We start from the raw sequence: 22,621 nt of genomic DNA, 5'->3' as shown, positions 1-22,621 counted from the left end.
TTGTCAAAAATGTACGAAGTTTTTTTTATCACTTAAATAACAGTAAGAAAAAAACTCCGCAATGGCAGAAAGTGAACCCCGTCCAAAAGCCGGTATCTTTAATTAAGCTGCACACCTCGCCATGATACTTCACCCGCGGTCTCAGTGTCCAGCGGCTCTGTGCGGTGCCGCCGCCGCCGCCCACATCCACCGCTAGGGGGCGCTAAAGTGACGGAGGACATTTGGGTGTGGGTGTACATTCATAAAATCAAACTGTACACAAAGACAAGCGTTCTCTACTTATGTTTGACCTTTTTACGTACAAGTAGCCCATTTACCCCAGTACATATTGTTTACATATCTGCGTCTACCTACATCTAACTGAAATCTGGTGTATTCACATGAAGCCTAAAACAAACCCAACCACAAAACAAAACAAAAACAAACCAAAAATAAACTTTTAAAACGTTTTTGGCAATATACAACGTAGTTTTATTTATTTTTTTTTATTTAAAAATAATGCAAAATACAGAATACAATAACAATCAACAGAATAAAAAAAATAACAGGCATTACAGGCAATAACAGGCAAGTTCATATCATTGTGATTAATTATTTAAATTTTTCCAAGGAAGTGAAAAGGAAAATTCAGAAGTAAATGCTTGTTGTGCTTGTGAAACTCCACAATGCACAGTTATACTTCCATTAAACGCACGCGCAAAACACAATCCTCCCACCTTTAAGACACGCCCTCTAACCGAACAGAAAATGTTAGCCGCGTGCTCTGCTGTATCCTAGTAACGGAAGAATGGCTCAATTGTAGGTGTGCATTAATGTTGTAAAGAAAAAAAAAAACTTTTTTCAAAAAAACAGTCCGTTTTTTAAACATATTTATTAATATTTTCATTTTATACATAATAAAAATATAAAATATGTTTAAAAAATGGGTATTTACGTATTATCTACAATTAGTGTTACGTTAGATCTCCCCGCATCGAAAATAAATGGCTCCGACTTTGTTTCCGTTTGACAGTTGTTACTACTTGCGCGGTTCATGAATCAGGGACGTTAACTAGCTAACTAGCTAGTTAAGAAACTGAATGTCTAACGTATCGCTCTCTTTATGGGGAAAAGGGCACATTTGAGAGAGAAAAAACCGGTGAATAGTTTTCTTTTCGTTTCACTCACGTCGTTGTCTTTAAAATAAGGCAGTTTCTTTTTTTCACAGCTTGTTTTGTTTGCAGCTCGCTAGCAACAAAAGTGACCCAACTAGCGTGGCTAAGCTAGCAGTGTGTAGTGACACCAGAGGCCTTGGTGGGGTCAGGAGGCCCCAGGGCTCCTCTTAGTTGTGTTTATGTATGTAGATATATAAAATAAAAATATGTAGGTAGGTTGTCATGCTGTATACATGTTAACAATAACATTCAGCCCCTTCCTATATTAATAGGAAACGTTTCCCTGGCAGGAGATAATCTAACAGATGGAGAACTTCATATTGTATGAAGAAATTGGAAGAGGAAGCAAGTCTGTGGTTTACAAGGGCAGGAGGAAAGGAACTATACATTTTGTGGCAATTATCTGTAGCGAGAAATCCAAGAGACCAGAATTAACCAACCATGTGAGTAAGCTAGAAACTCTTACTTGAAGCCCAGTTTAAACCAGGCCAAGACTGAATGTGTAAGCTTTCTGAGTTTCTCGTCTTTTTGCAGTTTATGTTTGCTTTTATTGATGGACTGCAGGGACGTATTGTGTTACTGTGCCTGTCTGATAATATCGCCCATTTAACAGGTTCGACTTTCCCATGATATTAAGCATGAAAATGTGGTCTCCTTCTATGAGTGGTATGAAACTAGTAATCATCTCTGGCTGGTTTCAGAGTTGTGCACAGGTAAGTCTGGTTAAACAGTGAGTGCATAACTGACAGCAATGCTTTCTTTCATATGCAAAAAAAAAAGTTAAACAGTTTAATTTATGTAATGTATAAAAAAGTGTAATACTAAAAAAATCCTTTAATGTATTTTTATAGGAGGAACATTGGAGACAGTTATTTCCCAGGATGAATGCTTATCTGATAATGTTGTGCAAAAATTTGCCATGGACTTAATTAAAGGTCTTAAGTACATCCATGACTCTGGCATAGTCTTTTCTAACCTCACCCCTTCTAAGGTAAATCATAATGTACCCAAAACACTGAAGCACAATATGAACTGTAGAATATTGTCTGGTCTGTGTAATGCCATATACAGAATTCACATTTTCCTCTTTGTGGCAGTACAGTAATTCCAGATAGATGGGATGTGTTGAATAAGTTATTCTAATAACAGTCTTCATTTTTGTGAGGTATTAAAAATTAGCTAATTATAGTCCTCTTACCTACAGATTTACATATACTGAACATGTATGTCTGCCTATAGGTGTTATTGGATGGTCCAGGTACTCTGAAGTTCTCTAATTTCCACCTCGCTAAAGCACAAGGGGAGAACCTGGAGGAGTTTTTTGCTCTTGTAATGTCAGAGGAAGGTGGAGACAGCAAAGAGAGCTCCATGTCTAGAAAAGATATTAAGAAACGAACCCAAGGTCATTACGTCCCACCAACACACCACACCTAGATATGGAGTACAATATGCCAAAAACTAGCACCAAAAGTGTAAAAATAAAAAAGTGTAGATCTTTTTGCTAGTAAATTGCAAGTAGGTTTGAAAGATGTCTTAATGAATTTTCACAATAAAGCAAGTTGTTAGTTATGATGTAACATAAGCTACAAAACAATAGTGGATGTCTAAAATGTGAAGGTATTGGTGATATAAGATGTGCTTGTTGGTGTGTGGCTAGGAAGGTTGTCCTCATGCTGTGTGCTGTGGTTTGCAGGCTCCCCTCTGTACTGTGCTCCAGAGGTGCTGCGTGGGGAAGCCACCAGCACCTCCAGTGATTTGTGGGCCTTGGGCTGCATCCTCTACCAGATGTTCACAGGTTGGAACATTTTTAATCTTCTACTCTGCGTAGAGAGATTTTTTGAAGATGGAAAATTAAGTATTATTTTAATGAATTAATGGTCTATTCCAAATGTTTTATTCTAAGATTATTCCTATGCTTAACTGATAGAATAGCCAGCGCTGAATGTTATAGTTAAGAAGTAAATCAGTCAAATTCATGTCAGCTTTCTTATTTGCAGGAAAACCACCATTCTTCTCTGAGACTTTTACAGATTTGGTCAATCTCATTTTACATGAGGATTGTCCACCGCTGGTGCAGAAAGGTTTACAAGCATCATATATATTGTCATATTCTGTTTAATGCTGATTTAAGATATTTTTATTAAAATGTAAAAGGGTCATGTGATTGCTTTTAAAGGTCACACTTGTTCACAACCAAGTCCAGAGTTTAACAGCCTGCTGCAGGGTCTGTTGCAGAAGGACCCTCTAAATAGGTATCCAGACATTTATACTTGTACTCTATTTGTACTCTATTATACAGGGCAGTAATGGTCTTGTGACCGAAGAGTTGTGGGTTCGATTCCCAACTAGACCATGACTGAATATGGCCCTCTCTTAACATTTTAATCTTGTATCCTAGGGTCTTATAATAAGTGAAGGCAATCTTAAGAAATATAAATATATTTTTTTGCATTGGCCTCCCTCAAATTAAACATGTAAAAAAGAAAAAAACCCAAATCTTTGTTGCACTAACATGAAGTGACGTATAGTAAAGAATGCAGGCTTCCCGTAACACTGTGTCTGTCACTTTGCATTAGCACCACATCTGTAAGCTTTAGCGATGGACACTAACTGGTCGTTTTGTCTTTTTCTTGCAGGTTAAGCTGGGACCAGTTGTTGCTGCACCCCTTTTGGAAAGGAGCTTTTTCAGTGGAGGCATCTTTAGAGGGTGGAGCTGAAGGTGGTGCTCTTAGCTCCAGGTAATTTCACTTGCTGTAACAGTATAACACTGTACTTCCTTTACATGTCTTTGTCTCTTATACCAAAACACTGAACAACATCCGTATGGTAGCCATGATAAAGGTCTCACTGGAATTACAATGCACTTTGACATTTTGTACTTTTAACCTCAAGGAATCATTACATTCTTATTTATTGGGAATTATCTAACTATTTATAGATTGTGATTTCTTAATGAACCTACAAGACCCAGCCAAGACCCTGGGTGTATTGTTTTCAGATAATTTGAATTTATTTGGTAAAATATTGATTGGTCATTCCAATATTTTTACATATTTCTTTCTCCACTTGGGAGCTACCTGAACTATGTGAAACACCACTACGTGCATTTATTAATTTTTTATGCATTTTTGTTTTCCTTATATACTTCCTTATATCGTTTTCCTTAAAACATACCTGATTATTACCTAGGTAGTCAGGGTGTGTACAAGATTATATAGTTATGATCTATTGAGATTTTTGTAGGAATGCAGTCTCCAAGTGATGCTTTGTATGGACTCCAGTCTGACTGAAGCTTTTTCATGGTCAGAGTTCTTATGCATTAAATGAAAAAAAAAAAGAATGAATCAAAAAATGAATGAATGAAAATGTGGGGGAGGGCATTGAAACAGTCTAATAATTGAACCCAGATCTGCAGAGGAAATAAACTGCCTCCTGTGTACTGTAGAGCTTTGGCATCAGGATTATTTCAGCACTGGCACCAGTGGCTGTGAGTGGGCCATAACAAAGGCTGTTTCAGTGTTCTGTCTCAGCAGGACCCTCACAGGCCACAGGACGACGGCTGGTTTCGTGGTGGCTTATCATAATGCCTCTCTGCTTTTTAAACTGTTTCTGATTGGGTTATTAGGGAGTGAAGACACCACAGACCTTACATGTTCTGAAAACATTAAAAAGTACATACTGCACATGAATATGTTAATTGCATATATTTCAATCTTTGTGCCTTTTTCACATTTTGACTAATCTCCACAAATTAAGGGTTCACATTATGGGGATAAGTAACATATTGTGGATATATTGCTATAAATTTCAATATATAAAAAGTATAGTGTGATGCTTTGGTGTGATATTGGCCAGAATCATTTTTTTTTAATCAAAATGACTTATTAAACCATATAAATGTCACTTATCAAAACACTGTAATGGAAATGCTCATCTGCAGGTCAGAATAATCAGGATTGGACAGAACCCAGCATGAAATAGGATGTGTTACAGAGCTCATTTGCATATTGAAAATTAACAGCTTTGTGGAGATCAATATTGCAGTATCCATTGGCAAAAGAAATATAGTTCAACCCTAGAAAATGGAATATAGATAAAGAAGTGTACTGGTATATTTTGTGTGTGTGTGTGTGTGTGTGTGGCAGTGTTCAGCTGGCGTCAGGGTCTTCTCAGGCAGCACTGGAGGTCCATAGAGGAGCAGGTTCTCAAGCTATCTCACATCTGACCAAATCCTTCACATTAGGTAACGTTCAAGGCATGAGATTCCACACGTATTGTCCAGTGTCCTTGATGGCTTCATTGAGTGTATGTGTACACACCTCTGTGTATGTGTTGTGCAATTCAGTGTCTTGTGTGTTGAGGTTTGTACTGTGTTAATGCATTCTTGCACACTTCCATACATTAGTCATGGTTTTTCTATTTATAGTTATTTGTGTACAGTTCCAAGCATGTGTCGAATACAGCTGTCTCATATTCTTTAATGTTGTCTTGCTGTTACAGTACAACATATAATTTGTTAATAGTAATGACAATATTGGCCTTTTAAAGTACTGATATCTCATAAAGCTGCAATTTGCAAGCGAGTCTTCTAACAAACCACAAAATGCTTTATTGTGTGTTGTGACCATTCTGACCAATTTCAGGCATTCCACATAATTGGCGGGTGGGTGTTGAATCATGGCTTTCACATTATCCAACAAAAGTAAATCATTTACAAATAAAATGCTTTGCCATGTCACAGTCCCCAGAGTGCTTTATAGTATTACACTGTGTAGTGCAGCTGCAGTATGTGGCCAAATAATTGCAAGATAATTGTTCATATCCTGCAGGATTACTTGCTGTATTTTGTGAGTCCACGTATTAGTACACGAGTGCACACGCATGTTCATATGTTGTGGAATTATACAGCACTTAGGCAGTACAACGGTTAAAACCACAGGCAGGGTCTCAAAGACAAATATAACATGAACCACAAAAACACATTAGATCAGATGTCATTCTCTGAATCTCCTATATTTATTTTTTTAAATATTCTTTAAATTTAAAACTGATAGGTTTGATGTGTTCGCTTTTAACAGTATCTAATTTCCCTCTTTGTTTTAATTACCGGTGAGTGGTTTTGTCTCCTGTGATGTAGATAATGTGACTGAGTTTAGACCCAAGTCTGTGTTGGACTCAGGTGCCAGAGAGTCTATTTTCCTCCTCAGGTACGTTTTCTCAGGTGAACCGCATGTTGACTGACATGTTTACCAGTAATTGGTAGAATGCAAAAGACTATGTGTCTTCCTCATGTCCATATTCACATTTTGGCTTGTTTTGTTGCTACTGTAAGTTCATCCGTGTTTAATAATTATTAAAATTCGCAGAACTGCCTTTTTAAAATATTTTATTGTATATTTGATATGACAGTTCATGTCCAACTCCAAGGGCTAGCAGCACTGCTAAAGAGACAGAAAGCAGTGACGTCCATACACAAGTAAGCACACACACACACACACACACACACACACACACACACACACACACACACAGCACTCCAACTGTTGTATGTTAGAAATCAGGAAGCAAATGACATCTCTGTACAATGCATTGTTGCTGTCCTTCCAATAGCTGCTTGTTGGTGGTTTTTGTAGTACCACACCACCATCTACTGGAGAACCAAGGAATTATTTCCTGGGATCCTCAAATATCCAAAATGACTATCCTTTACCTGTGTAACTTTTAGTAAATCCTAATGACGGGACATAAAACTTCTTGGAATTTAAGTGTACAATGTGTATGTGCTCAGGATAGCAGTGTATTGGACGACCTGCAGAGTGATGGGTGCGCTTGTATTAAAGAGCTGATATACACCGACTCAGACCTGACTGTGACTCCCATCATGGACAACCCCAAGGTAAACTTCCATTTTTCCGATGTTTTTCCGATGTTCTTGTCATGTGTCTGTCAGCACATTTGGTTTTGATTTTCAGGTTATAAATGTTTGGGGTGCGTAAATGGGTGCACAAACTCTCCAACTGTCCATATATTTATGTTCTCAGATTCAGAAAACTGCTGCTGTCAGATTTGACCCCAAAACACTGTGTGTATCGGCATATCCAGGTAAACTGTAGTTATTGTACATGTAGAATTTTCCAGTGTTTTCCAGAATTTTCCATGGGGTGCATGGGTTGACCTACATCTTAATCTTGTAACATCAGATAAATGGATCTTATTCTCCGTTCTAGCTGAACGTCTGGCATGTCTGAGCTCGGAGGAGTGGTCAGCATTGCTGCAGCAGCTCTGCGCTGCCCTGGATTCAGCGGACCGGGCCGGCTCTGGGGGTTCTGTAACACCACGCGCTAAACTCAACCTTCTCTGCTATCTGTGCTGTGTCTGTGGACACAGAGACACGGCCACTCGCATTATGCACTCCCCACTGGTGAGCCTACCCTCGCAGAGAACCCAAAATACACACATCACGTATTTTAAGTTTTTGACATTTTGTAATGCCTAAAACATTTTGCATGCACGATATACAGTGCCTTCCAGAATTACTGACATCTTGGATGTCTAAATAATGTATTTAGCATTTTTTCCACACCAGGTCCAAACAGTCACTGAGGTCGTGTGAGGACATTTCGTGCAATTCTGCACCGTTCTGGACTCCTGAGACCAGTTAATGCTAATGTTGCCAACACCGGCCATTTTATTAGGCGCACCTGTTCAACTGCTTGTTAATGCAAATATCTAATCAGCCAATTACATGGCAGCAACTCGGTACATTTAGGCATGCAGACGTGCTCAAGACTGCTGAATTTCAAACCCAGCATCAGAATGAGGGGGAAAGGGTTATTTAGGTGATTCAGAAACTACTGATCTGCTGGGATTTTAATGCATGACAGTCTCTAGGGTTTACAGAAAATGGTCCATAAAACAGCAGTTATCTGGGCAAAAATACCTTGAAGTCAGAGGTCAGAGGAGAATGGCCAGACTAGCTTGATCTGATAGAAAGGCAACAGGAAATGCAGTGCACAACATGTCCATCACTGAATCCTAAAAATGCCAGGGAAAAGCTTTTAAAGACCCTGAAAACCAACATTCACATGTACACCAAGATATATGTCGTTTTGGGCTCCTTCGTGCACCAGGAGATTTTAAGTCAAAATCTTAATGCCTGGGGCTGGAAGATAAACTTGGTAAACTCCCTCATAGTGATGCAACAAAGTTTATCCACATGCAAGTCTCCCAATGTTTTAAATAAAAACATTTCTATGCTACCCTAAGAAGCATCTCCTTGCCCCCTCAGAAAATGAACTTTGTTTTTTGCTACTCATTGGTTTGTTAGTCCTTTTAAAACCAAACATTTGGTATCATTAAAATGGCATCACTCTTGGTATTGACTTGGTCAAAGTATTTACATCCCTGAATCTATCAGGTAGTCTAGTAACTAAAATAAACCTGGAGTGCATGTTTTCATTGAGATAATCCTGAGTGTACCAAGACCTTAGTCAGACTGTGACGAGGCCATTGTGATCTCGCTATGGTCGTCCCAGTCCCCAGACCACTACCTCCACTGTAAACCTGTGATCTGTTCCCCTAGAATTAGAGAGTTCAGTGCTGCATGCTTGGCAAAGAGTGCTAAAGTACTAAATGCTGAGGTGGCAATAAGTAACACATTTCACAGAATAAAAAAATTGTAATATATTTTTCTAAGCAGGGGTATCATCAAAGATATACAGATTTTCTCAGATGTTTCATTATTGCAAAAATCAGAGGAATAACCAGGAGAATTTTCTTTAGCACGTTTTACACAATAATGATCACCAAGTTGCTTGATCCAGCTGTGATGCCACTGTGGTTGCATTGCACCCAGTGTACGTATTCCAGTGTCTTAATGTTGAATTATGAATTAAGGCTGTTATGGCTGTGTTCTCCAGGTGTAGGTGTGGGATTAACCAAAGCAAAACAAGCCTCCAGTACAGTCAGAAACATACATGTCTCTGAGAGACGGGGTTTTCTCCACTGCACAAGTAGAAAAAGTAGCTTCCTTTTTCTTTGTTTTGATTGGAAATGTTTAAATTATCACTGCCTACTACACTTTATAGGGTTTTGATCTCACTGTGTGATTATTGAATAGCTGCTATGATGGTTACAAAATTCTATATGTTTTAATATGTGACGAGCATTGTGTGATGAGGCATTTTGAAAGAAAAATGCATCTTGTGCAGTTTTATAAATGACAAGGTCTGACCACCAGGGGGCGGTATGTGGCTGTGCTGTCCACCCTCTCTCAACACTACAGGAAAACACTGACAAAAAGACCAATTTATAATATATGAATCATTATTTCCAATATCTGCTGAATTCATGAAAGACTCCCACTCCTTCTGTCTCAGTTTCCAGTGTTGGTCCAACAGCTACGACAGGCGCCTAACTGGGACGTGTGAGTATGAGCTCATACACACAACCATGTATGTGATGCTAGTCACATAACTTCTTTGCCAGCTTACAGTGTGGTTATACCAGTGTTAATTCATATAGTTTAGGTGTTGAATGTGGACCAGTAAAGCACTGGGTGTTGTGCACTAACGTTCCCCAGTCCTGCTGTTAGAGGGGTCAGTCCTGTGACACACTGGCCACTGCCTGAATTACACCATTTTCTAAGCCATACGTTTGTGTCATACATAAAGCACTCAGCCTTGGTGAAGTATGGCCACAAGACTTCGCAAATGGTGGTACATGTGCATGAGGTTGCTAAGATCATGTTACTTACGTCTCTTATCTGGCACTATCTGGCACTGCTTAAGCCACTCAAAAGTCTAAAAAGTAGGTTGCTGTCATGTTTTGTGTATATTTGTGAGACCGTGGGCTTGTAATAATGCATCATTTGTGTCAATTATCTGTCTTTCAGGAAGACCAAGGTGATGCGGGTCATTGGCATCGTGGCCTCTCATTCCACAGACCTCAGAGAGGATGTAGCCGTCATAGAGGTGAGTGTGTTTAGGCACACCTCAGTCTGTGTCTGTCCACATATTTTGTTGTAGTCTGTTAATATATCTTCATCTTTGTCATTACACAATATCTAATAAACTACACCAGGTGTAACCCTTTCCTTGTGTAGGGGTCATCAAACCTACAATGCTCAACCCTAAGACATACGTCTTTCACTTAGGTTAGGCCCTTTAGAAGCTTCTTAATAATACAAGTTGTGATACATTATTTCTGAATAATTTCTGAAGGTACCTTTCAATGTAATTCCTCATAGCTTTCATGGTATTTAACACAGTAAGAGTTTATTAGCAGTGTTTTTCAATCAAAACATAAAATACAATGTATAATTGTAAAAGTGCTGCTATTTAGAATAATCCAAATTGCAGCTATTGAGACTGATATTTTTATCCTCTGAACAACATGGTAAATTCTTTGTCCAGTCTGACGCAGGGCTGCAGCTTCTTTATTCATTACAATAGTGAAATCAATGGTGCACCAGCAGGTGTCGCTGTAACATCTCTATAGCGTATATGTCCCAAATACCCTACTCAGAAGAAAACTGGAAAAACCCAAATCATTTGTTATACCTTTGACTCCAGAACACATGAAATCTAATATGACAAAGGTGAATTTGCCAAAACACATACTGTCCTACAGTGCAGTGAGGACAGACATCCTGCCCTAACATGCTTCTAAAGGGATTAACAAACTCTTAGGGCTGCACACAGGTATTTGTGGTTAATGGTTTCAAAAACAGCATTTTGTTTGATGTCAGTCCGAATGCCCCGGCTCTTGATCCTGAGCTTACATGGGTTTGCTGTGAATTCCGACATGCCCACCTCTCCGTCCCTGAATAAAGCACGATGGTGCCTTCACAAGCCGCGCGGGCACCGTGCTACAAAATGGCCGGCTGTCGCAGTCTAGCACGATTTAGCGTTGAGAGAACAGACACGCGCGCACGTCGCTTTCTTCTCCGTTCTACTCGTACCAGTGCTGGCTGGGAGCGTTCTGCTCCGGACACCCGCCATTTCAGGCACAGCGTGCCGGTGATGGCAGACGCCAGGGAGCGTGAGCTTCTCTACAGGGGTCCCGCATCTGAGCGGCTGCTTCTGTCATGGCGATTTCTGTCTGTAGGTTTTCTCTTTGTTCAGAGGGAGAAAAGCAGTGCTGCTTTCGCACGCTTCCTGTCCACGCTCCCAAGTCCCTGTGGTTGGACATAAGCTGCTCTGAGGACGCTTTCAGAAATTAAGTTTGGGCTGTCAGGGGGTTTATGACGTGAAGATGGTGGAGAGAATCACAGTGCCATCATGTGTGGAGGGTGTGGTGCTCCACTCCAGAGGAAGAGCTGTGATGTCTCTGCAACTGTAGACTTGTTTCAGCTTTCACTCCTCATGCACAGCAGAATATGCAAAAAAGTTTTGGTTAATAATTTGGCATGACAGGTTAAGCCACTAAGAATTCATTTCACGTAGGTGTACTGCAGGATGGGGGAATAGTAGGGGGAGAAATGTCTCACTGTTCATCACTCTGGTGTAGCATTTGATTTTCCATAAGACCCCTTTTTGTTCTCCAGAAATACCGGAGGAGCAGTCTAATTGAGTGGTGTATTAATGACTGCTGCTACTACAGTAAACTATGCCCAATGATACAAACATAAATTGACTACACCATCTAAAGAACCCTGACATCTCTACCATGTCCAGTCTTCTACATCTCTTGAAGATGCGGAGTGTGTTTTTCATGGCGCTTAGATGTTTGATTGTTTTTTTTCTCTGAACATGCACCATATCAGAATTTGACCTAAGTTTAGAACTTCATATGCTAATATGCAGAGGTGGGGACTCGAGTCACATGACTTGGACTCGAGTCAGACTCGAGTCATTAATATTAAGACTTTTGACTTGACTTGAAAAAATATTCAGAGACTTAGACTTGACTTGGACTTTTACACCAATAACTTGGGACTTGAATTGGACTTGAACCTGTTTACTTGCAAAGACTTGATTTTTTTTACCCCAAATCTAAATTTTAAAACGCATATTAATATTTATAAAGTGCGCCCCATTAATTTCATTTCCGTCCTTCTGACGCAGACCAGTCCTCTGCTTTTCCACACTCTGTACGTGTGTGTGTGTGCATGAGCTGCAGCACAACCAATCAAATGGGGGGTTGGCGAACGTAAATTTTTACCGGGCGGGGTGTAAAATGGACACAAATTAAGTATTATATCGCGATCGATCGATCGCCAGTGGTTGGTGCCAGAGCGAACTAGTAACTCATTGAATCATAGATGTGGATCAGAGGTAAATAAACTAGAATTTTTCCGGCGTGAGAAATCGGATGTGTGGCGTGAGAGCGTGTGAAGACTGTCAAATGCGTGTGGCTCACGCTCAATGCGTGAGAGTTGGCAACCCTGGGTTCTGTATCTGAACTCGGGGAAGAGAGCCTCTCTCTGTCACCATCATAATATCCAGTTCTATCTCAGCATGGATTGTGTATTTGAAGACATCTACGTCGAGAAAAAAATATATTGACAAAAGTGGAGCGAGTTTTCAGCTATGGGGACATCATTCATCGTGCACAAATGACATACAGACTTTTGACCAGCAAATGCAATGCAGAATAGTTTACTGAAATGTCTAAAGTTGCAGGTTCCTGTTAATTGTTCAGTTCTTATATTTGTTTGTCTTGTGTCACTCACACATGTTCTCCAAGAAACCAGATAAGAGAAGAGAGGGAAAATGCTGTTATGGTTCTTTGTATTGTACTGTGAAAATATCAGCACTTTTTATTTAAACATGGAGTTCTACTTATGACTTTTTCACAGAATATTTATTTCTGGAAAATTGTAGTTTAAAGTATGAATATTTTTGCAGCTAAGTTTAACAAATTGAACTGTGCAATAAAGAGGTGTAATTTTAAATTTTTTTATACTTCGTGTTTTCAGTTGCACATGTTTTATCAAGATTTGAGGAGAATACAGATTTTAAAAAGAACGCATGTCTGTTATTTACATTTAAAATATACCTGCAACATTGGTAAAAAAAAAAAAAAAGACTCGAAAGGACTTGAAATTCCAAGTTTCAGACTTGGGACTTGACTTGACTATTGCCTGTCTTGACTCGAGACTTGACTTGACTTGAGTGTCTTTGCTTGAGACTTGACTCGGGACTTGAGGTATAAAGACTTGGACTTACTTGAGACTTGCAAAACACTGACTTGGTCCCACCTCTGCTAATATGTGAAGCTTTTGACTTCTGGGGTCAATGCTGCTTGAGTCAGTCATTGAGTTCTGTGCTACTGAAGCATCAGGATTATGATGTTTGACTACAGTTTGGCTGTGAGTTGAGAGAAGCTGTAAGCCAAACAGCAGGACAACAGGACTGATTAACCCAGATCTGCCTGAACTTACATGTGCCACTCTGTCCAGTAAATCGAATGTTTATTATTATTATTTTACCTTGTATTCTGTATTTATGCTGTTTATGAACAGTGCATCTGGAAATTAAATTGCATCGTACTACTTATGTAGCCTTAAACAGAAGAGCTTCCCTAAAGTTTCTTTGCTGGATACCTGAAGTGGTATCCAGGTTTGCAGATGCAGTTGAGCATCAGGGTAAATCTTCACTGTGCAGGTGTGAAGAATCGGCTTTTTATAGCTGATCCTAGATCAGCCTCTCCACCCTTATATGTGATCTCCAGCGTTCTCAGCTGCAGCCCAGAGCCCAATCCATACTAACGGCATGAGCCAGTTTTCCACCCACAGGCATGGAGAAGAGAGCCACGCAGGGCTGCTCAATGCTTCCTGGCCTCCTGCAGGCGCTGTGCTGCTCAAACCTCTGCCACGGGCCGTGTGTGTGTGTGTGTGTGTGTGTGTGTGTGTGTGTGTGTGTGTGTGTGTGTGTGTGTGTGTGTGTGTGTGTGTGTGCGCTGATGATCATAATAATGTGTTAGAGGGGAGGTGTGTGTGGATGCTGGGAGAAATAAAACGTCTTGGCCCTGTTTGTTTTCACTCTGTAATGGGGAATCAGCAGCGAGCGCCTCTTGCTGCCAAGGCGCATCAAATGCAGTCGCCAACATCTGTTCCTCTGCATAGTCATCATTTATGGGTCTTTACCAGCACCCCACTCCTATTTGCATAGAACCCTGCTGTGAGCTGCTGCATTGAGGGAGAAAGACCGTCCGCCGGCAGCCCACATCAGACTGCTGAGATGGGTAGAGGAAGAGAGAGACGCTAATGCTTTGGAGGGGGGGGGGGGGGGAGTTAGCATCTGTTATCGACAATATACTCACCATAATAAAAGATGCTGGAAAAATACACAAATAAGGAATGTGAGTTTAAAGTTTAACTTCATCACTTGAGGAATCGGGTTTTTGGCTTTGAGTTTTAATACAATGTTCCTGGGATTTTTGTTAGTTTTTTTTGTTTTTAACTGATGTTTGTCTTTTGTTTTGCAGGCAGTATCCATGTTCACCGAGTTAATTCGGGAAAACTTCAGGAACAGCAAACTGAAGCAGTGCCTTTTGCCACCACTAGGGGAGCTACTCTATCTCATTGCTACTCAGGTAAATGCAATAACAGTGGAGCCATTTCCACAGACAGATTTTGTATTTTTTGACAACCATGTAAACTGGTACTTATTCATGTTGGGTTTCCTGGTTACTCATTTTAGTATAAACTAATGTTTCCTCTGTAACTTTTACTTTAAATAAATTTTTTTCAATATCTTCTGAAAATGGTAAGATAGGAAATTGGTGTAGGTAACAAAATTGATGACACATTGTGATATGATCACAATGATCAGGGTTTGTCTTTACGGTTACTTTTTAGTCACTGTTTATTGCATTAAAAGCCTATCATCAAAATCTATGAACTATTTCATAGACCCCTTTCAATTCTAATCAACTCCTTTTGAAGGCCTCACTGTCTGAAACCTCATTGATTAATTTAGCACTTGTGTGAACCCATGTGTTTTGGTTAAAAAAAAACCTATAGTTTTTCCCCTTGCAGTTCCTTACTTAAAATTCCAAATGATGTAAAATTAGCATTACATTTTAGTGCCGATGTATATTGTAGTCAGCTGTAGTCTGTATTACCTTTCACGAGAACATGTAGCGTTATATGGTTTCACACAATGAGTGCAGGGGTAGTTGCTTTTTTCAGACAGCTGAGAGTGTTTTTTTTGACACAGACGTCAGGATTGTATGTGGGTGTTTCAGTTGTGCTGCATGTCTGTCCCACTGACTGTGTCACAAAGTTCACTGCACACACAGCACTTATCGATGTTAGCAGTGCTCAGAGCCCAGACGCTCCAGGACTCTCCATCGCTCTTGATTGGTTTTAATGACTTGTTCTCTCCATTTTTCTGTTAAGCTGGGGAGGCGTTGAATAACAGTAGCAGACACCTCGGCATGTATATTGGGAATCAGTCGTTCTTTAAAGGTTCTCAGGGATGATTGATGGAAAGCGTCCATACAAGTTTTCACAGTTGCACTCAGTTTTCCTGAGTGAATCTGAGATGATAAGATTGCATAAATATGCAAGGCAGGTTTTCTAGACTAATTGTGTGTTGCATGCAATCATCCATGGTGATCTTTTGAATAAACTACCAATTTACATAGATTTAAATCTTACAAATACTTTTGACTGAAAACTTCATATTTCTTGTAAATGTCTATTAATGAGTGAGTATAAGTGTATAAGTGAGTATAAGACTATAAGTATAAGTGAGTATAAGACTATAAGTGAGTCTAAGGTTCCACTATAACTGCCCCTAAGGTTCCACTATAAGTGAGTCTAAGGTTCCACTATAACTGCCCCTAAGGTTCCACTATAAGTGAGTCTTTGGGTTATTTTTACAGATGCAGGAGATGGAGAATATGTTGAAAAACATGGGAATATTTAAAAATAATATACTGTACATAAAATGCATCAGGTGGTCACACTGTGTGTGTGCCCGAAACTGGAAATTATGCAAATTCACAAACTATTAATTTTCTTCTTGGCAGATGATTTTTGTGAACACAGACAGATAGATAGTCTGAAATTCTCACATCCATTTAGTGGTGAAGAAAGTTTACTCCATTCAGCCCAAATATGATATAACAATATTCCAGGATTAAACCTAAAACCATTTGTATTCTGCAAGTAATTCTGAGTAATTTAAAATTCTTTTGGAGTATTTTGTCTTAAATGCTCAATTTTAGAGTTGCAGAAAATGCTAAAATGATGCCCTGTGAAACCCTGTGGGAGGTGTAGCTTTGGCTTCCTTTGTAACTCCAGAACTTTTGACAGAAACCAACTGAAAACCAGATTGAATAAAAAAAAAAACACTTATAAAAATACTATTTTTTGAGGTTTAACACTGGAGTGCATATTTAAAGAAATCACGCACAACGTCAGTGTAGTTGAATGCCACCCTTACTCTGTCTTCTCCTGATGATTGCTTATTAGAAAGTGGGAATATAAGTAATTTTTCTCAATTCACAATACTCTATCATAAACACTTACGAAAGAGACCAAAACAGACCTTGCCTGGCATGTGGAGGCTGTATTTACATGTAGGCTGTGGTTTGGGTTTTGGTTTGCAGTACTTTATGCCGAGTTCCTCTCTAATTGACGTGCTCCTGTTTTTTAGCGTCTAGATCTAGTCTGCATCTCTTACCTGCAGCAGGTCTGCCAGTGCAAAGCCACAGAGTTATTTGTGAATACGTTGGTTTATTTTGCCCAGTTATGATAACTGCAGCTTTACACCATCCTTAATTGTTCCCCCAATGAAACGAGTCGCTCCTCTCCCTCTTAAGCTCTCTCTCTCTCTCCCCCACTCCCCCCCTCCCCTGCAGGAGGAGAAGAAAGAGCACCCAGGAGGATTGTGGGTCGTTCCTGCTGCCGCCTACACCGTGTTAATGAGGTGCCTTCGGGAAGGGGTAAGACTGCTGCGCTGTCCTCAACATGCCGTGTGTGTGTGTGTGTGTGTGTGTGTGTGTGTGTGTGTGTGTGTGTGTGTGTGTGTGTGTGTGTGTGTGTGTGTGCGTGTGTGCTGTTTTTTTTTTTTTTGGGGGGGGGGGGTGCGTGATAATGAATCCTCTGCAGCCTGTACAGGCGCATTGTTTGCTAGCTGCAAGTCAAGGGCGCATGGCAGACTCAAGTCGTCAGTCAGCCCTGTCACACACACACACACATACACACACACACGCGCGTGCACACAACACACCTGCAGCAGAATGTTCCAGAAATGCTTCTGCTTATCAGCGTAGCAGTAGTTCAGACAGCCTGCACTGTTTAGGGTGGAGCCCTTTGGAGTTTTGCTTCAGTGGGGCAGGTGCAGTTCTCCTGCCCTGCCTGCCTAGGTCATGTAACAGAGCGCACTGTACTGCCCCACCTCTTAACACACTACTCCTTAACACACACACACACACACACACACACACACACACACACACACACACACATACTCTCTGTCTCACTCTCTGTTTCTTTGTCCTGCTCACTCTCTCTGTCTCTCTGTGTCCACGTTTCAGTCTTTCTGTCAGTATCTTTCTGTGTCTACACTGGAGCTGGTCTCCCATTGGGCTTCTGTGTATATTACAGATTGGGTGATTATGGGATTATTGGCAGGGAATAGTACAGACAGCTGCTCAAGCCTGTGCATCTTATCAGAGGGTAAACGGCCGAAAATCATATTAGTAAAACTTACTGAAATATTTCACCATGAACTAAAATTGTGGAGTTTTTTTTTTCTTCCCTCAGCTGACAAACTGCTTGTCAAGTGGTTGATGTGCTCCAGCACTGACTCAAACGCTGCCAATTTCAGACTGGTCAGCTGTCAATAATTGGGAAAAGTTGTGCACTCTAGCACTTTTTGAAAGTGCCCAAATTTAACCCTCCACTTGCATAATCTTTACTCGAAGTTGAGTTTACACAATTAAATGGTAAACCCTTTAGCTGATGATGAGAAAATCCTCCAGCACGGCGTGTTCCTCTTCGTTCAGCATCCGTCTCCACCTGCAACACACAACCAGTCTCCACCTGCAACACACAACCAGTCTCCACCTGCAACACACAACCAGTCTCCACCTGCAACACACAACCAGTCTCCACCTGCAACACACAACCAGTCTCCACCTGCAACACACAACCAGTCTCCACCTGCAACACACAACCAGTCTCCACCTGCAACACACAACCAGTCTCCACCTGCAACACACAACCAGTCTCCACCTGCAACACACAACCAGTCTCCACCTGCAACACACAACCAGTCTCCACCTGCAACACACAACCAGTCTCCACCTGCAACACACAACCAGTCTCCACCTGCAACACACAACCAGTCTCCACCTGCAACACACAACCAGTCTCCACCTGCAACACACAACCAGTCTCCACCTGCAACACACAACCAGTCTCCACCTGCAACACACAACCAGTCTCCACCTGCAACACACAACCAGTCTCATCCTGCAACACACAACCAGTCTCATCCTGCAACACACAACCAGTCTCATCCTGCAACCCTGCGAGTTTCCTCAAGCTGAACCGTTTCTTCAAGCTTTTGCATATGGCTCTTCAGATGCTCCGCTTGGCTCCGTATTTGAAGCGTTCCCTCTCGGGCGCGCGTGGACGAGGTACAGGGGAAGCGCCCTGCTTAATGAGGGGACTTGTTGACTGCGGAACTAGCAGGAGGTAATGAGAAGGCACGGCGCCGGAGAACGTGCACCTCGGTGAGACTGCGCCCTCTCACCTGAGTGAACAAGCGCTCACGCTCTCAGACGAGAGACAGAAGGCACGCTCACATTCTGGGACATATGGCTGATATGCACGTCTGGGTCCCTGCATTAACAGGCTCAGTAATCATGGAGGAAGCCACAATTCACAATTCAAAGCCACAAGTCTTTGCTCTGAACAGTCCCCACAATTTGTTTTTTTCTTTTGCAGTCTCTCACTTTTGTGTATATGTGTGTGTGTATATGTGTATAAGGTGTAGGTGTGTGTGTGTGTGTGTGTGTATTATATTTATATATATATATATATATATATATATATATATATATATATATATATATATATATATATAATGTATACATATATACACACACACACACACATATATAGATAGATAGATAGATAGATAGATAGATTGAGAGAGAGAGATTTTTTTACATATATAATTTTGTATGTGTGGAAATGTTTGTTAATATGCTTGCAGTAATTGTAATGCCTGACCGTGCTGAACCTTACAGGTTCATGGCCTAGCTCAGAAAATAAGACATCAAGGTTTCAGAGCGAGAGAGAGAGAGAGAGAGAGAGAGAGAGAGAGAGAGCGAGAGAGTGACAGAAGGAGGGAGGGTGAGAGGGTGGGAGTGGTATACAGGAGAATGACACAGGGATGGGGTGGAGCATATTCAAGAGATAAAGAGAGAGAGCGAGAGAGAGAGAGACCGTGTGCAAGCAACCTGTCTTATGGGGAGAAGACGGGCAGAAATGACGCTCAGTCCGTAGTGAGATGGATGAATCCAGTGAGAGGAAGAGTGGCAGGCAGACTTCAGCGTCAGAGCTGAATGGGGGGGGGGGGGGGGGGGGGGAGTGTGCATGCGTGCGTACATGTGCTTGCTGCACAGATGATGAAAGGTCTATATGCACTCATCCCTTAAGTGGCATGTATTAGAGCCTTAGGCTGAAACTGGGCATCACAGTATTCCTCCATTAAATATTTATAACACACGCTCACACAGACAGTACACATATTCCATCCCCTTCTATTAATGCTCCACTATAATCCCCCTCCACACACCCCGCTGACCCTGCTATGACTCTATACAATTATCAGTTCTGTGCTGGTTAGACCACTGTATCTGTGCCTCTCATCTACTGCACCCTATATGCCACGAGACATCTCACTCTATGGCATGAACCTCCTCCGTGCATGTTTAGTGAAGAGACACTACTAAATCAGTCATGAGCATGCAATATACATAGCTTTAGGGCTTTTGATTTGGGAACAGACACTTCTGATTTCAAGACCTACACTCCGGTGTGTTTCTGGAGCCTCTGGCTGGAAGTAGTTATTATTTTCTAGATTAATTTCTTACAATATACATGCTACGTATAATAAACAACATTGTATATTTAATTGTATTGAGTTTGTTACTGATTTTATTTCCCCCCCAGCAAAACAGTATGGCCAGTGTGAACATATGCCAGCCCATGTCTCTGAGAGGCTTTTGAGTGTAGCGCTCTGAAGCCACATTAGTGCTAATGAAAGTGTTTTTGGCTGTCTGATAGACTGTGAGGCAGGATTAATGGAATTGAGAGAGAGAAGGGCAGATGAAACACTGAAAGCAATGTAATGAAAGCCCTGGCTGGCAGAACTGATTTACATAGTTCTTTATTCAGGGCCAGGTGTGGACACAATTACAACCCCTAGCCCCTCCCACCACCTCCTTTTCTCCCTCTCCTTCTCAAACACACACACACACACACACACACACACCCTGCAGAGACACACTGCAGTGGCTTTACAGGCCATGCATAATCTCACACAAACAAACTGGCATGAGACCTATTTAGCTCCTGCTGTATCGCCAACACCCCTTTTACCCAAACAATTTCCCTAATCTTCATGTTGAATTAACCTACTCCCACTCCGTTAATGCCTTTGCATATTAAGGGTTGCTCTCAAATATGTTACTCGGATCTCTGAAATGTTTTGTGGTGTTGATGGAGATGGAGTAAATAATAACTTTGAATTGATGACTTCTCCATTACTTTGTTGCTTGTGTTATCATTAAGTTTTAAGAGTTTTTTTTTAAGCATGCAAATGGAAAAAAAAATGCATACGAGATTCAGATAATTGAAGTGTTTTGCAGTTCAGCATAATAAAACCTTATACTCAGCCATGCTTAATGTGGTCTGTTTTTGCTCTTAATTTAGCCTGGTGTGTATTTGACTTTCAGCTATGGGTTGGCCACCTATGTGGGTGCTGATTCTGCAGATGTGAATTTATTTGGAAAAAGTACATAATTCTGGTCAAGTTTGGCTTGAATTTGGCCCCAGGGCTAAAGTGGAGTTGGAGAGCTGAGTGGCACTGTTTTTGTGTGTGTGTGTGTGTGTGTGTGTGTGTGTGTGTGTGTGTGTGTGTGTGTGTGTGTGTGTGTGTGTGTGTGTGTGTGTGTGTGTGTGTGTGTGTGTGTGTGCGTGCGTGCGTGTGCGGGGAGGCGGGGGGGGGGGGGGGGGATGGGGGTCTACTCTAGGGAATATCAAGCCTCACCTTTTCTTTCTTAACCTGTGTAACCCCAAACTGTCTGTGGATTTGGGCTGTTGACTAATGTGAGAGGTGCTGTGTAAGTGTGTACGTAAACACACAGACCACTTTCTACACCTGTTTGGCACTCACATCTGGACCACTATGTGAGAGGTGCTGTGTAAGTGTGTACGTAAACACACAGACCACTTTCTACACCTGTTTGGCACTCACATCTGGACCACTATGTGAGAGGTGCTGTGTAAGTGTGTACGTAAACACACAGACCACTTTCTACACCTGTTTGGCACTCACATCTGGACCACTATGTGAGAGGTGCTGTGTAAGTGTGTACGTAAACACACAGACCACTTTCTACACCTGTTTGGCACTCACATCTGGACCACTATGTGAGAGGTGCTGTGTAAGTGTGTACGTAAACACACAGACCACTTTCTACACCTGTTTGGCACTCACATCTGGACCACTATGTGAGAGGTGCTGTGTAAGTGTGTACGTAAACACACAGACCACTTTCTACACCTGTTTGGCACTCACATCTGGACCACTATGTGAGAGGTGCTGTGTAAGTGTGTACGTAAACACACAGACCACTTTCTACACCTGTTTGGCACTCACATCTGGACCACTATGTGAGAGGTGCTGTGTAAGTGTGTACGTAAACACACAGACCACTTTCTACACCTGTTTGGCACTCACATCTGGACCACTATGTGAGAGGTGCTGTGTAAGTGTGTACGTAAACACACAGACCACTTGCTACACCTGTTTGGCACTCACATCTGGACCACTATGTGAGAGGATTTTAACTTTTAGCTGCCCTCATATGCCACCGTTTTTGTTTATATTGTATCTTAAATGAACAATATCCTTCGCTTGGTGCCATTTGCATTTTGGGCCCCGATCAATGATTCTGTAGCCATAAGGGAGCCAGACGTGTATCGGCCCTCCTACCCAGTTATGTTCGTCTCGAGGCAAGGTCACGCGCAGGACTCTTTGTGCTAGGGTGGGGGCTGGGGTGTAGATGTTGGAGGCTGTTAGGATGCTCTCACCACTGGTCTGGTCAGGTCAGACCCTAGAACTCTCCATAGCACCAGTGAGAGGGTTGCTTAAAGCCGGTCGCACGGGCCACAGTGGGAAGGCACTTACTGTAGCAGTGTGGGGAAAACCAGAACCTGCCTCGCCTTCAGAATACATTTTGTTATGGAGGAACCTCAGGTTGTAGAGTGG

The 22,621-nt window shown here is 41.4% G+C and overlaps 1 protein-coding gene across 1 annotated transcript in view; it reads left to right on the top strand.

Moving 5' to 3' along the window:
- The first annotated feature begins 1,004 nt into the window (after window positions 1–1,004).
- Window positions 1,005–22,621, top strand: part of ulk4 (unc-51 like kinase 4) — a 110,518-nt gene continuing 88,901 nt past the window's right edge. The window contains 19 exon segments of the mRNA XM_076988554.1: window positions 1,005–1,138; window positions 1,427–1,597; window positions 1,768–1,867; window positions 2,006–2,145; window positions 2,394–2,556; window positions 2,848–2,949; window positions 3,152–3,235; window positions 3,331–3,406; window positions 3,791–3,892; window positions 5,300–5,397; window positions 6,292–6,361; window positions 6,564–6,630; window positions 6,943–7,050; window positions 7,196–7,256; window positions 7,382–7,575; window positions 9,533–9,579; window positions 10,048–10,126; window positions 14,586–14,693; window positions 16,971–17,054. Of these exon segments, the coding sequence (XP_076844669.1) occupies window positions 1,460–1,597; window positions 1,768–1,867; window positions 2,006–2,145; window positions 2,394–2,556; window positions 2,848–2,949; window positions 3,152–3,235; window positions 3,331–3,406; window positions 3,791–3,892; window positions 5,300–5,397; window positions 6,292–6,361; window positions 6,564–6,630; window positions 6,943–7,050; window positions 7,196–7,256; window positions 7,382–7,575; window positions 9,533–9,579; window positions 10,048–10,126; window positions 14,586–14,693; window positions 16,971–17,054 (1,821 nt within the window). The 5' untranslated portion in view covers window positions 1,005–1,138; window positions 1,427–1,459.

Source organism: Brachyhypopomus gauderio, unplaced genomic scaffold (assembly GCF_052324685.1).
Source record: "Brachyhypopomus gauderio isolate BG-103 unplaced genomic scaffold, BGAUD_0.2 sc62, whole genome shotgun sequence".
Taxonomy (NCBI): Eukaryota; Metazoa; Chordata; class Actinopteri; order Gymnotiformes; family Hypopomidae; genus Brachyhypopomus; species Brachyhypopomus gauderio.
The sequence above is the reverse complement of the archived record's forward strand: the minus strand, read 5'-3'. Positions and strand labels throughout refer to the sequence as shown.